We start from the raw sequence: 15,805 nt of genomic DNA, 5'->3' as shown, positions 1-15,805 counted from the left end.
TTTCGGTTTTCATCCAAGAAGCTTCTTCAGTTCTGAATGAATGGTGGGGAATGGAAGGATTTAGACTCCTTGCAGACAGCTGGTCTTTGCATCCTTTTAGAGGGCCGTTGAGGCCACTGGGAGCCTTGTCTGTGTCCTCAGGGTCACGTGGGTGTTGCAAATGCCCATGGAGCCATCTTGAAACGATTGAAAGGACTCTGTTGTGGACTGGAGATTTATCTCCAGTCTATGACTCAGTCCTTTCAGCAGTTCCGAGAAGGCTCCACGCCCCTTTGCACCATTTGTGGGGACACAGATAAAGCTCCAGGTGGCCTCAACGACCCTCTAAAAGGATGCAAATGACCAGTTGTCTGCAAGGAATATCAATCCTTCTATTCCCAACCATCCAGTCAGAGCTGAAGAAGCTTCTTGGATGAGAAGCAAAACGTCTTCAAAGAAAAACCAGAAAATCCGGTTGCTTCTTGAAAAAAAGCACCTTTGGGACAACCACAATCTGGATGACTGAGAATCTCCATAGAGTTTGGCAGTGAGTTTTTACTGAGTCATTTCATAAATGTGCTCTGGATATAATGTGCAGGATGGCAGGGATCAATGACAGCACGTGTAAACATTGTCTATTGCCATCCTGCCGCACATTGAAGTGTTTGCCGAAACGATAACCACATCCTGTTATTTGGAGGTACATGCACTTTTTTTTTCCACTTGACACTTTGCATTTTGTACCATTTGGTCGGTGCGAATCATCACAAACATTGTCCATTTTCCTGAAATGTGGCTGTCCAGCCAATTGTTTTAAACAAAATGTTCTCGGGAAGGGACATCTTTTTTTTTTAACCTTATTTTTCCCACATTCGGGTTTCTCCTTTCTCTTTTAAGCGATTTTGCTGAGGTTCTAATTTTTTTTGGGAGGGTGTGTGTGAACCTTACACCTTTTCCTGTTGTGATGCAAGGGAACCGCTGAGACGGGAAGCAAGAGAATGGTGTAACTTTGCAAGAAATAAAAAAGAGAAGTAGCAGCTTCAGAGAATGAATCACCTGCTGATTCTTTTGAGGAAATGCTCTTTTTGTGGCTGCGGGCTGTTTTTTAGAATTTGTTGTGCCAAAAAAAAACCAGAAAGAAAAGAGAGAGAGAGAATAAAGAGAAAGAAAGAAAAAGGGAGAAAAGAAAGAAAAAAGAAAAAAGAGAGAAAGGAGATAGAAGGAAAATGAAAGAAAAAGGAAAGAACGAAAAAGGAGGAGAGAAACCAAAAAAAGAAAAAGAAAAAGGGGAGAAACAGAGAGAAAGAAGAGGAAAACGAAAAAGAACGAAAACGAAAGGCAGAGAAAGGGAGAAAAAGAAAGAAGAAAGAAAAAGAAAATAAAAAAGAAAGAAATGAGAGAAAGGAGAAAAGAGAAAGGAGAAAATAGAGAAAAGAAAACTGAACAGAAACGTGAGACAAGGGATTGAGAAGAGAGCAAGCAAGAGACAAAGAAAACAGAAAGGGAAAAGAAAGAAAGAAAGAAAATAAAAGGGAGAATGAAAAAGCAAAGAAAGAAAGAGAGAAAGGAGAGAAAGAGAAAAGGAGAAGAAACAGGAAGAGAGAAAGAAAGAGGGAGAGGGAGAAAGAAAATAAAGAGAAAAAAGAAAGGCAGAGAAAGGGAGGCGAAAGAAAGAAGAAAAAGAGAAAGAAAGGAAGTGAAAGAGAGAATGAGAAAGAAAATGAAACAAAGAAAAAAGGGAGAAAATGAAGCAAGAGAGAGCAAGAAAAGAGAGAGGAAGGGGGAAAGAATGAAAGGAAAGAAATAAAGAAAATAAAGAGAAACAAGAAAGAGAAAGCAAGAAAGAGTTAGAGGAGAGAAAGAAAATGAAAGAAAAAGGGGGAAACAGAGAAAGAGGAAAAAGAGAAAAGAGGGAGAAAAGAAAATAAAGAGAAAGAAAGAAGAAAGGCAGAGAAATGGAGAAAGAGAAAGAAAAAGGGAGAAAGAAAAAAATGAAAGAAAAAAGGGAGAAAGAGAAAGTAAAGAAGAGAAAGGGAGAAAGAGAGCGAGAGGATAGAAATACAGTGAAAGAAAATAAAAAGAAAGGGACGAAGAGAAATAGAGGAAAGAAAAGAAAGAAAAGGGAAGAAACAGAGAGAATGAGAAAGAAAGAAAAAGAAAGAAAGAAAGAAAGAAAGAAAGGAAGGAAGTAAGGAAGTAAGGAAGTAAGTTAGGTCCGGTTAGTCTGTGAAAGAGAATCTTTAATTTTTCTAGGATTTTGTAATGATGAAGAATACAACTGCTCCTTTACCAAATCAGCTGCTTTGGATCCATTTCTTGATCTTTTTTTTTAAACAGTTTTCCCAGTGCAAGGACAGAATTAAAAGCCTGGAGAAGGTGTTTACAGACCCGGATCGAGAAAACAGAGTACGAGCGTTGCCTGGGAAGGACCCCCCCATACAAGAGCTCTTCAAAAAGATAGAGGAGGTAATGTCCATCCCGCCAGAAAAAACCCTTCCGGCAAATTACCCTGTTTCCATATTAAGTGCATTTTTTTAAAAAAAGGTGTGTGTGGGGAGAAACCTTGACAAATGCGTAAAACCCGCAAAAATGCTTCCCAAAAAACAATATTCCAGTGCCGTATCTTCCCACTGGATATCCGCGTCCTCCTACGACATCAGCTAGCACGGATGACGTTACCTAGTTTGGTCACGAAACGTCTGCAAGAAAAGCCACCACGTTCGGAGACACACACACACACACACACACACACACACACCGGGCCAAAATGATGGAGGAGCTCCACATCTCCCACTTTTCCCATGCATAATTCCGGCACGGATGGGTATAGAGCCGAGGTGGCGCAGTGGTTAGGGTGCAGTACTGCAGGCCACTTCAGCTGACTGTTATCTGCAGTTCAGCGGTTCTAATCTCACCGGCTCAAGGTTGACTCAGCCTTCCATCCTTCCGAGGTGGGTGAAATGAGGACCCAGACTGTGGGGGCGATATGCTGACTCTGTAAACCACTTAGAGAGGGCTGAAAGCCCTATGAAGCGGTATATAAGTCTAACTGCTATTGCTATTGCTAAATCAGAGGGCCAAAGGGTGGGCCCTCGGCAGTCCCTCCCCCCATCACTGCAGGCTCCTCAACTTCCATTTTCCAGGGGAAATTAGGATATCCCCAAAGTTGGATCGTTGGTTAGCAGGATGCTATTGCGCAACCAGAAGGCGGTCGTGATTGGAACATGGCTAAAAGTCAGGCTTCTTTGTAATTATGTAGGGGAATGGGGACAGGGATGGGGATGGGATGGGATAGAATAGAAAATAGAATTAGTATCTGCTTTTATACAGAATAGAATAGAATAGAATAGAATTAGTATTTAACTGCTTTTATGCAGAGCATAAAAAAGAATAAGAAAAAATAAGAAATTGTATTTATCTGCAGTTATACAGAATAGAATAGAATGTGGAATAGAATAGAATTTGTATTTATCTGCTTTTATACAGAGCATAAAAAAGAATAAGAAAAAACAAGAATAGAATTCGTATTTATCTGCTGTTATACAGAGCATAAAAAGAATAAGAAAAAACAAGAATAGAATTAGTATTTATCTGCTGTTATACAGAATAGAATAGAAAATAGAACAGAGTAATAGAATAGAGAATAGAATAGAATTCGTATTTATCTGCTTTTATACAGAGCATAAAAAAAGAATAAGAAAAAACAAGAATAGAATTAGTATTTATCTGCTGTTATAGAGCATAAAAAAGAATAAGAAAAAATAAGAAATTGTATTTATCTGCTGTTATACAGAATAGAATAGAATGTGGAATAGAATAGAATTTGTATTTATCTGCTTTTATACAGAGCATAAAAAAGAATAAGAAAAAACAAGAATAGAATTCGTATTTATCTGCTGTTATACAGAATTAGTATTTATCTGCTGTTATAGAGCATAAAAAAGAATAAGAAAAAGCAAGAATAGAATTAGTATTTATCTGCTGTTATACAGAATAGAATAGAAAATAGAACAGAGTAATAGAATAGAGAATAGAATAGAATTAGTATTTATCTGCTTTTAGACAGAGCATAAAAAAAGAATGAGAAAAAACAAGAATAGAATTAGTATTTATCTGCTGTTATACAGAATAGAATAGAAAATAGAGAATAGAATAGAATAGAATAGAATTAGTATTATCTGCTTTTATACAGAGCATAAAAGAATAAGAAAAAACAAGAATAGAATTAGTATTTATCTGCTGTTATACAGAATAGAATTAGTATTTATCTGCTTTTAGACAGAGCATAAAAAAAGAATGAGAAAAAACAAGAATAGAATTAGTATTTATCTGCTGTTATACAGAATAGAATAGAAAATAGAGAATAGAATAGAATAGAATAGAATTAGTATTATCTGCTTTTATACAGAGCATAAAAGAATAAGAAAAAACAAGAATAGAATTAGTATTTATCTGCTGTTATACAGAATAGAATTCGTATTTATCTGCTTTTATAGAGAGCATAAAAAAGAATAAGAAAAAATAAGAATAGAATTCGTATTTTTCTGTTGTTATACAGAATAGAATAGAAAATAGAACAGAATAATAGAATAGAGAACAGAATTAGTATTTATCTGCTTTTATACAGACTAGATTAACTAGACTAGACTAGAAAATAGAATTTATCTGCTTTTATATGTTTGCTTTTTCTACAGTTGGAAATTCATCTGACTCGGAAAGAGGAAAGACTGCTGGAAAAGGAATTTATTTATGAGCAAGTTTCCCGAATGACGGAGAAAATCAGCGTCAAGGCAGAAAACGGCAAGGAGGAGACATTAATCCTGGCTAAAAAGGTAGGACGATTACAATTCGGTTTGATGACAACCGTTATCTGTATAGGAGGTCCTCAACGTATGACCACAATCGAGCCCAAGATTTATGTGAGGTATTAGTTAAGTGAGATTTGTCCCATTTTACGACCTGTCTTGCCACAGTAGTTAAGCAAACTGCCGTTTTTAATGGCCAGATGCCCTTCCTGTCGCCAGTGCTGAGTTTTGTTCGGCAGATATATTCTCATCATGCCCAGAGAGAGAAAAATATCTGCCTCTGCCTAGGATCGAACTCACAGCCTCCTGATTGTGAGGGGATTGGACTAGAAGACCTCTGAGGTCCCTTCCAGCCCATATGATTCCATGTTCTTTCTTGCTATGATTCCTTCCAGATGAACCATCTGCAGGAGAAAATAAAGACCACCACCCAGAAGATCATGGCTCTCATTGCGGAGCTGTCCATGCATCAGGCCTTCGCCATTAAGCTGCAGCAGGAGATGCGGGACAAAGAGCAGCTCATCCTGTGCGTCGTCTCCCGACTGGCGAAAGGGCTTCCTCCCCCCAAAGAGATCGAACAGGACTGGCTCCGGGTGCTGCGAGATGAAAAAATGCATGAGCTGGCAAGCGAAGCCCGAGAAAGAGTAAGTCTCTCAACAAGCACGGGATGGAGTGGAGAATGGGATGGAAGAGGAAATGGAATGGGAAATGGAAGAGGAAATGGAATGGAATAGAAAATGGAATGGAATAGGAAATGGAATGGAATAGGAAATGGAATTGAAAATGGAATAAGAAATGGAATGGAAAAGGAAATGGAATGGAATAGGAAATGGAATGGAAAATGGAATGGAATAGGAAATGGAATAGGAAATGGAATGGAAAATTGAATGGAATTGGAAATGGAATAGGAAATGGAATAGGAAATGGAATAGAATAGGAAATGGAATGGAAAATGGAATAGGAAATGGAATGGAATAGGAAATGGAATGGAATAGGAAATGGAATGGAATAGGAAATGGAATGGAAAATGGAATAGGAAATGGAATGGAAAAGGAAATGGAATGGAATAGGAAATGGAATGGAATAGAAAATGGAATGGAAAATGGAATGGAATGGAATAGGAAATGGAATAGGAAATGGAATAGAATAGAATAGGAAATGGAATGGAAAATGGAATAGGAAATGGAATGGAATAGGAAATGGAATAGGAAATGGAATAGGAAATGGAATGGAATAGGAAATGGAATGAAAAATGGAATGGAATAGGAAATGGAATGGAAAATGGAATAGGAAATGGAATGGAAAATGGAATAGGAAATGGAACGGAAAATGGAATGGAATAGGAAATGGAATGGAAAATGGAATAGGAAATGGAATGGAAAAGGAAATGGAATGGAATAGGAAATGGAATTGAAAATGGAATAGGAAATGGAATGGAAAAGGAAATGGAATAGGTAATGGAATGGAATAGGAAATGGAATGGAATAGGAAATGGAACGGAAAATGGAATGGAATAGGAAATGGAATAGGAAATGGAATGGAAAATGGAATGGAATGGAATAGGAAATGGAATGGAATGGAATGGGAAATGGAAGAGGAAATGGAATGGAATAGGAAATGGAATGGAATGGAATAGGAAATGGAATAGGAAATGGAATGGAATAGGAAATGGAATTGAAAATGGAATAAGAAATGGAATGGAAAAGGAAATGGAATGGAATAGGAAATGGAATAGGAAATGGAATAGGAAATGGAATGGAAAATTGAATGGAATTGGAAATGGAATAGGAAATGGAATAGAATAGGAAATGGAATGGAAAATGGAATAGGAAATGGAATGGAATAGGAAATGGAATGGAATAGGAAATGGAATGGAAAATGGAATAGGAAATGGAAAAGGAAATGGAATGGAATAGGAAATGGAATGGAATAGAAAATGGAATGGAAAATGGAATAGGAAATGGAATGGAATAGGAAATGGAATTGAAAATGGAATAGGAAATGGAATGGAAAAGGAAATGGAATAGGAAATGGAATGGAATAGGAAATGGAATGGAATAGGAAATGGAACGGAAAATGGAATGGAATAGGAAATGGAATAGGAAATGGAATGGAATAGGAAATGGAATGGAAAATGGAATGCAATAGGAAATGGAATAGGAAATGGAATAGAATAGAATAGGAAATGGAATGGAAAATGGAATAGGAAATGGAATGGAATAGGAAATGGAATAGGAAATGGAATGGAATAGGAAATGGAATGAAAAATGGAATGAAATAGGAAATGGAATGGAAAATGGAATAGGAAGTGGAATGGAATAGGAAATGGAATAGAATAGAATAGGAAATGGAATTGAAAATGGAATAGGAAATGGAATGGAAAAGGAAATGGAATGGGAAATGGAATGGAATAGGAAATGGAATGGAATAGGAAATGGAACGGAAAATGGAATGGAATAGGAAATGGAATGGAAAGTGGAATAGGAAATGGAATGGAAAATGGAATAGGAAATGGAATGGAAAAGGAAATGGAATGGAATAGGAAATGGAATGGAACAGAAAATGGAATGGAAAATGGAATAGGAAATGGAATGGAATAGAAAATGGAATGGAAAATGGAATAGGAAATGGAATGGAAAAGGAAATGGAATAGGAAATGGAATGGAATAGGAAATGGAATGGAATAGGAAATGGAACGGAAAATGGAATGGAATAGGAAATGGAATAGGAAATGGAATGGAATAGGAAATGGAATGGAAAATGGAATGGAATAGGAAATGGAATAGGAAATGGAATAGGAAATGGAATAGAATAGAATAGGAAATGGAATGGAAAATGGAATAGGAAATGGAATGGAATAGGAAATGGAATAGGAAATGGAATGGAATAGGAAATGGAATGAAAAATGGAATGGAATAGGAAATGGAATGGAAAATGGAATAGGAAATGGAATGGAATAGGAAATGGAATGAAAAATGGAATGGAATAGGAAATGGAATTGAAAATGGAATAGGAAATGGAATGGAAAAGGAAATGGAATAGGAAATGGAATGGAATAGGAAATGGAATGGAATAGGAAATGGAACGGAAAATGGAATGGAATAGGAAATGGAATGAAAAATGGAATGGAATAGGAAATGGAATAGGAAATGGAATAGGAAATGGAATAGAATAGGAAATGGAATGGAAAATGGAATAGGAAATGGAATGGAATAGGAAATGGAATGGAATAGGAAATGGAATGGAATAGGAAATGGAATGGAAAATGGAATAGGAAATGGAATGGAAAAGGAAATGGAATGGAATAGGAAATGGAATAGGAAATGGAATAGAATAGAATAGGAAATGGAATGGAAAATGGAATAGGAAATGGAATGGAATAGGAAATGGAATAGGAAATGGAATAGGAAATGGAATGGAATAGGAAATGGAATGAAAAATGGAATGGAATAGGAAATGGAATGGAAAATGGAATAGGAAATGGAATGGAAAATGGAATAGGAAATGGAATGGAAAATGGAATAGGAAATGGAATTGAAAATGGAATAGGAAATGGAATGGAATAGAAAATGGAATAGGAAATGGAATGGAATAGGAACTGGAACTGGAACTAGAATTGGAATTGGAAATGAAATAGGAAATGGAATAGGTAATGGAATTGGAAATGGAAATGGAAATGGAATTGGAAATGGAATAGGAACTGGAATAGGAACTGGAATAGGAACTGGAATAGGAACTGGAATAGGAAATGGAATAGGGAAAGCTGGTTAGTGGAGTGGCGAGGGAGTGGGGATTTTGCAGTATCCTTCCCCTGCCATGTCCACAAAGCCATGCCCCACCCAGAGCCACGCCCACAGAGCCGGTGGTAAATTTTTTTGAATCCCACCACTGACTGAGACCTAATATTCTTCCAGCAGACCATGGAAGAAGAACAGGCTGCCCTGCCAACGGCCATCCACACTACGGCGGAGCAGCGTCCCAACGCCTACATTCCCGATGACGAAAATGTTCTCCCGCTACCGAGGCCTTACGGAGCACTGGCGCCGTTCAAACCGAGCGAGCCCAGTGCCAACATGAGGCACATCAGGAAGCCAATTGTGAGACCGATAGAAATCTGAGGGGCACAAGGTCTGTTGAAGTTCTCACTCCGAGAAATGGTCTATTTTTCATTCGATTAAAAGAAGTTCCCGGGATGCTAAGGGGCGGGCGTAAAAATGTATGGCTTAGTAGCTTGAGGAATGATTTTGCCTTCTTGAAACTTTCGGAAATTCGTAATGAAATAAATGTTGGGGAATATATATATATCTATATATCTGAAAATGCTTGCAGTTTATTAAGGGTGTGGCAAATACCGTCATCATTACTACGCATTTCTGCATTTGGAATGAAAACATTTAGCACAATATTTGGAAGCCTTAGCTATCGTAAAGTCATCCTAACTGCGTTATGATTTCAACCTTCCATTCTGTGGTGACCCGGGGCATGGCACAGAGGTAACACAGGCAGCTGGCAGGTCAAACCGCCCCTTTATTGCTCCAAATTTCCCCAAGTGCTCCCACGTTTCTGGCAAGTCCCAGAGCAAAGTAATGACACACACACACACACACACACCCATCTACACACCTCCAGCAGCCTCTGGCCTGCAAATTGTCCACAATGGGAGCACAATGGCTGCAAAGCGAGAAATCCAGTAGCAATAGCAATAGCAGTTCGACTTATATACCGCTTCATAGGGCTTTCCGCCCTCTCTAAGCGGTTTACAGAGTCAGCATATCGCCCCCACAGTCTGGGTTCTCATTTCACCTACCTCGGAAGGATGGAAGGCTGAGTTAACCTTGAGCCGGTGAGATTAGAACCGCTGAACTGCAGATAACAGTCAGCTGTAGTGGCCTTCAGTACTGCACCCTAACCACTGCGCCACCTCGGCTCTTAGGGCAACAGGGCAAGTCAGAAGCAAAGGAGCAAGGCAATTAATCCAGAAAGCTAGAAAGAATGCAAGGAAAAGTTCAAACGTCGGCACTCAGCACTCCATGAATCCAGTGTTTGTTCCGGACAAATGCCCCTCCTCACAGTCTCAGTCCCCAGGTGTGCCTTGTGAAGTCAGGTCAGTCTGTGCTGTTCTCGCCTTCTCTCTACTCTCCATGCTCTTGGATCAGGAGGCGGTGGTCCTTGCTCATTGCCTGAGTTCTGTCTCTCATGTTCACTGCTTAGCCTCTTGTCATCCTGCCCCCCCCTTCCTCCCTGCCTACAAGCCATCCCAATCCTGAAAGGCCTGGCCTGACTGGGTCTGTTCCCCCCCCCCCCCCATTTTCCTCTGAAGCCAACAAAGCTGCATCTTCAATCTCTGTCAACTCCAGTTCCGCCTCTGCAGATTCAGGCTCTGACGGGGGCATGACACATACTCATTTATAAACATGGGTTAATTTGCAGATTCTTGTTACCTACAAAGAGTAGGAGACTCTTTCAGGGCATAAAGTAAACATCTCAAGCAGAGTGTGGCTGTGCATTAAACACTTCATAAATCTTAATATTCGTATTAAGGATGAAAACTTCACTCCATAGCGGTTAGAGAAATGTTAAAATTTAAACAGAAAAAGAGACACAAGAACGTTGGAAGTCAAAAGGTTAAAGACGCTGAGCTGCTCAGCTGGAGAGCTGACAGCCGGGGTTTGAGACCCGAGCACGCAGGACAGGGTGAGCTCCTGTTCCTTGCTGCAGCTCCTGCCCATCTAGAAGTTCGAAGATATGTAAATGCGAGTAAATAAATAGGTACCACTTCAGTGGGAAGGTAATAGTTTTTCATGCACTTTGGTATATAGCTGGAGATATGACCATGGAAGCATCTTCGGACAATGCTGGCTCCCTCGGCTAAGAAACAGAGATAAGTCAGCTGAGTCAGACACAACCGGACAGGGTTAATTCACTTAACAACCGTGTTGTGAATTTAACAACTGCAGGGATTCACTTAACAATTGCGGCAAGGAAGGTTGCAAAATGGGGGAAATTCACTTAACATGTCTCAGCAACAGAAATTGCGAGCTCGATGGTGGTCATAACTCAAGGACTACCCGTACGGCAGAAATGTTGAAACGAATATGCTAAAGCAGCAGTTTAACTCTTACTGCAAGAGCATCAAAACATCAAGATGACAGCCGCAATATAAGTTAAAGCCACATTAAAAAGAGGGTGGGATCTTAAACGCTAAGCCCGGCGAACCTATATGGCACGCAGAGCCATGTCTCCCGGCACGCCAGTTGTTGCCCATTGCTCTTCCGGGTTCCGGGGCTGGTCGTTGCATGCGCATACGCACCAGAAATGGGAATACCAGGTGACCGGCACGCATACGGACGCCAGAAACCGGAAGTTCAGCTTCCCGGCGAACGCATGCGCACCTGGGAACTACTCTTTTGGTTTCCGGTGCTTCTGTACCCGCGTGAGTTCCCGTTTTTTTTTAAAAAAAAAGTCTACTTCCAAATCTATACATTTATTTCCATTTACAGAAAAGTTTCGGTTTTTCAATAGCAATATTTTATAGTACCTTGTTCATACTCGTATTATCTCATATATACATAATATAATAGCTGCCAGCTCCTTATTGCTCTGTTGTATTATTCAATCGTTTAGGTAGGGATTTAAATGCTAACATCGGCACATCTGATGCCAACATTTATTCTGAATTATTTAATCCTACCTTTGCAATTGCTCAGAAGCGCAATTGCTTTGGGGTGGGGGGGTGGGGGCTCAATGGCCTGTTCTATTAACAATAAATACCACGTTGAATAAAGTTCATTCTTGTAATGTTTCAGCGAGACGACTCCCATTCATTTTAATATTGGATGATAAAAAATCCATTTAAGAATATTTCAGTGCACCTATGGTAACGAGGCACAAAACATTTGAAGCACGGACTCTATTCTGAATTCCAAAACACCCTTTTTTCTAATTAAAAAAAAAGTTTTTTTTTTTTCATATTTGGAACAAGCCATTTCCAGGGGAGGTTTGAAAATGAAAAAAAAAGAGAGCATCTGAACGTAAAATATTTTGCATTCAGAACAATTTGCACATCCAATAGTAGGCCGTTTTTAAAAGCCAGTCTAATGACTGGCTTTTAAATGAACTCAGCAGTAAACAGAGGTTGTGATATTTCTTTCAGATGTAATATTGCAGCTTCGTATCCATTGTCTTCTGTGGAATTCTGTATGTTAAAAGGCACAAAATTCAAGATTCTGACGCTACTGGATTCATAATTTTGTCGTGGTTCGTTAAAAAAGGCCTAACAGCATTGTAGTGTGTTTCAGTGCCACCTCTTCAACCATTCTTGCGTTCATGTTGGTTTCTTCCAGAGAAGCTGCCCATCCTAGGAAAAGATCATGCAGAGAAATACGAATATTATGGGATAGAAGTTGATCACTGGTGTCATTAGTAAAACTAAAATGGCTAATTTCGGATTGCAATTATGTTGCCTTTTTTAACCTACGGTATTTTTCGGAGTTTAAAACGCACCTTTTCCTGCCCTGGAAGCGGGTGAAAATTTGGGTGTGTCTTATACACTGAATGTAATCCCACCCACCATCCCCCACCCTTTGGCCTCTGCCTCCCAGCAGTTTATCTCTTTGCAGCAAATGGGGAAACTGGGGCTTGCGGAGGCTGCAATAGCAATCCCTGCATCCTGAACCAGCTGATGATCAGGAGGGGCAAATTTCTGGGAGGCAGAATCAGATTTGTTTTTTCTTGTGCTAATCAGGCTGTTTGCTGCAAGGAGGTAAATCAATAACTATAAATGCCTACAGAATGTTCAAATTATTAGACTTATTTTTTAAAGACTGCTTTATTGTTGTTCTAGACAGCTTAACAAAATGAAGAAGCTTTTTAAAATAATTTTTTGATTTGAAGAGGCCCAGTGCTATTGTACCTTCTTTTAAACAGCAGAGAATAACGTATACTTCCAGAAAGCACATAGTTTTAACAGCATCTGTAGAAGTGTAGTCTGAAATGTAACACCACAAACAGTGTATATTGTCTGTACTCTTTGCTGTTTATTGCAAGGAGGCAAATTGCTGGGAGGCAGAAGCAGATTTTTTTGCCTTGTTTTCCTCCCCAAAAGCTAGGCGTGTCTTATACTTCAGAGCGTCTTATACTCCGGAAAATACGGTACATCAGGAGTGTCAAACTCAATTTCATTGAGAACCACATCAGAACTGTGATTGATCTCCAGGGAGGGGGGTGTAGCTGACCGGGTGGGCGTGGCCATCTTGACACCACTCACTGGCTGTGGCCGACTGGGTGGGTGTGGCCATCTGGGTGGGTGCAACCACCTTGATGCCACTCCCCAAACTGCCGGCCCGATGTTTCCTCTTCGCAATGGGTAGATTGGGCTGAAACGATGCGGGCGGGCGCTTACAATTTCCAAGATGGCCACGCGGGCCGGATGTGGCCCGTGGGCCTTGAGTTTGACACCCCTGACCTATATGCAGTATAGCATAGATTTTAAAGATGATTATAATCTAAACCCAAGATAAACTCTGTTAAACTACAATAAAACAGTAGAAAACAGACTTACCTTGACGTTCCATCTCTACTATGGTAGTCACCAAATAGTTAAGTGGGAGAAACTCAATTCGGGTTGATATTCTGTCCGTAAATGGTATATTGTACTGCAAAAAAATTTAAAAAAGGCATTCCAGCATTGAATGGCTATAATTTAACTCCACGTTTCAAGGAATTCAGACTTTAGAACAATAAAGAAGCAAAGTTATTTTAATGACAAGAAAGAAGGACTAGGGGAGACATGATAGCAGTCTTCCAATATCTCATGGGTTGTCACAAAGAAGAGGGAGTCAAGCTGTTCTCCAAGGCACCTGAGGGCAGGACAAGATGTGATGGGTGGAAATTAATCAAGGAGAGAAGCAACTTAGAACTAAGGAGAAGTTTCCTGACACTGGGAACAATTAATCAGTGGTAAAACTTGCCTCCAGAAGTTGTGAATGACCCAACACTGGAAGTCTTTAAGAAGATGTTGGATAGCCATTTGTCTAAAATGGTATAGGGTCTCCTGCTTGAGCAGAGGTTGGACTAGAAGACCTCCCAGGTCCCTTCCAACTCTGTTATTCTGTTACCGTAAACATATTCAACCTACTGGAGATTTCAACTCCCCAAAAAGCTAAGGTGGTGAACACTTCAAGCCCTGCTTCTCAGAATTCCACTTCAATATTTCCCGCTTCTTCAGAGCCTGGAAAAAGGGGTGGGAACAAACTAGCCCATATGGAATATGGAATATGGAAGAGCAGAATTGGAAGGGAACTTGGAGGTCTTCTAGTCCACCCCCCCCTGCTCAAGCAGAAGACCCTATACCATTTCAGACAAATGGCTGTCCAGTCTCTTCTTGAAAACCTCCAGTGTTGGGGCATTCACAACTTCTGCAGGCAAGCGGTTCCGCTGATTAATTGTTCTGGCTGTCAGGAAATTTCTCTCTAGTTCTACTTTGCTTCTCTCCTTCATTAATCTCCATCCATTGTCTCCTCTCTTGCCTTCATTCACACGCATCATTTTGAGGTCACCATGGCCTGAGTAATAACTCTTCTAATCCCTCTAATAAGTCCCCGTAGTGTAACCTGAAAGGCACTTAGTAATTTATTTTTTAAAAAATGATTATGCTCTACATGGGGCTGCCCTTGAAGAGTATTCGGCGACTTCAGCTGGTCCAGAATGCGGCCGTGCGAGCGATCGTGGGTGCACCCCGATTCACCCACGTAACACCTATCCTCCACGAGCTGCACTGGCTGCCTGTTGATCTCCGGGTGTGCTTCAAGGTGCTACTTGTCACCTACAAAGCCCTCCATGGTATTGGATCTGGATACTTGAGAGACCGCCTACTGCCAATTACCTCCACTAGACCGATAAGATCGCATAGATTAGGCCTCCTCCGAATCCCATCAACCAGCCAGTGTAGACTGGCAACTACCCAGAGGAGAGCCTTCTCGGTGGCTGCTCCGACCCTCTGGAACGAACTCCCCGTGGAGATCCGGACCCTCACCACCCTCCAGACCTTCCGCAAAGCCCTTAAGATCTGGCTATCCCGGCAGGCCTGGGGTTAAAGACTCTAACCCCTACTCGAATTGTATGACTGTTGAGTTCTTAAATGATGTTGTGTCTTTATGTTGTAAATTGTTTGTCCTTCCCCCCCCCCCTTTGAACTGTGAGCCGCCCTGAGTCCCCCCAGGGAAAAGGGCGGCATACAAATAAAGTGAACTGAACTGAACTGAACTATATAATATCCAACTGATCAATATCACCCGTAAGAACAAAACCAGGATTCTCGCTGTATTAAATTCTTCAGAAACTTTCTCCACATGCATTTCCATTACGTTCTTAATAGGTGTTCAAGCTTTTTACCTGTTCACTGCGGAGTTTCTCCAACAAGAGTTTGACGTAGTTCCTTGCAATCGCACTGGTGCTTAAAGGATGGTTCCATAGCTGGCAAACTTTGCCACCAATTGCCTGCATGATCAAAATCAGAAGGGAAAGAGGGGGAATGTTTCAATTTCCAACAGGAACGGCAGCTTGGAGAATTGAATTGAACTCTACAGGGGAAGCCACGTTCTCATTCATAACAAACCATCTACTCGTGTGAATAGCATTTTGATGTATCAAGACAGGTGTCAGGGTTCCAAAGAGCACCCAAAAGTAAATCACAGTCCAAGTATTGCTGAAAGTGCCAATTTATGTGCCAAGAGAGACATGTTGGCACGTCTGGGAAAACCCAAATCTGAAAGCTTCCCGGTTTTATCCCACCCAGTTGAAAGTACAAGATCTTGCCCCCACACCCACAAGTCCATCACATGGTCCAGTCTTCCACTGCCACGCTGGCAGTTCCACCCATCCAGTTCCGGTCAGGTGCAGAGGTGCAGAGACAAAGGATGACCTTGGGTTTCTAGAAAGAATGTTGTTATGGCTACGTCGCATCTAACTCCGTACAATCCCCCCTCCCATTTTCCCACAATAGAAAATGCATAGCAGAATAA

The 15,805-nt window shown here is 40.5% G+C and overlaps 2 protein-coding genes across 6 annotated transcripts in view; one reads left to right on the top strand and one right to left on the bottom strand.

Annotated features, from left to right (window-relative positions):
- Nucleotides 1-2,202: 2,202 nt before the first annotated feature.
- On the top strand, nt 2,203-9,355 carry LOC116511644 (coiled-coil domain-containing protein 146-like). Its single transcript, XM_032221806.1, has 4 exons — nt 2,203-2,445; nt 4,674-4,811; nt 5,180-5,428; nt 8,699-9,355. The coding sequence occupies exons 1-4, from the start codon at nt 2,242-2,244 to the stop codon at nt 8,900-8,902; spliced, it is 795 nt and encodes a 264-aa protein (XP_032077697.1). The 5' UTR covers nt 2,203-2,241; the 3' UTR covers nt 8,903-9,355.
- A 1,897-nt stretch (nt 9,356-11,252) lies between these two features.
- The window catches only part of LOC116511304 (gamma-secretase-activating protein-like), a 75,365-nt gene continuing 70,812 nt past the window's right edge, over nt 11,253-15,805 (bottom strand). For 4 of the 5 annotated variants that reach the window (XM_032221198.1, XM_032221199.1, XM_032221200.1 and 1 more), the window contains exons 29-31: nt 15,177-15,281; nt 13,345-13,438; nt 11,253-12,141 (exon numbers count right to left, since the gene is read on the bottom strand). In XM_032221198.1, coding sequence (XP_032077089.1) covers nt 12,047-12,141; nt 13,345-13,438; nt 15,177-15,281 — 294 coding nt within the window. In that variant the 3' untranslated portion in view covers nt 11,253-12,046. Of the gene's footprint in view, nt 12,142-13,344; nt 13,439-15,176; nt 15,282-15,805 lie in introns of those variants that run through there. The other variant, XM_032221201.1, reaches the window with a different exon arrangement.

This window comes from Thamnophis elegans, chromosome 7 (genome assembly GCF_009769535.1).
Source record: "Thamnophis elegans isolate rThaEle1 chromosome 7, rThaEle1.pri, whole genome shotgun sequence".
NCBI lineage: Eukaryota > Metazoa > Chordata > Lepidosauria > Squamata > Colubridae > Thamnophis > Thamnophis elegans.
This window is presented reverse-complemented; position numbering and strand designations above follow the sequence as displayed.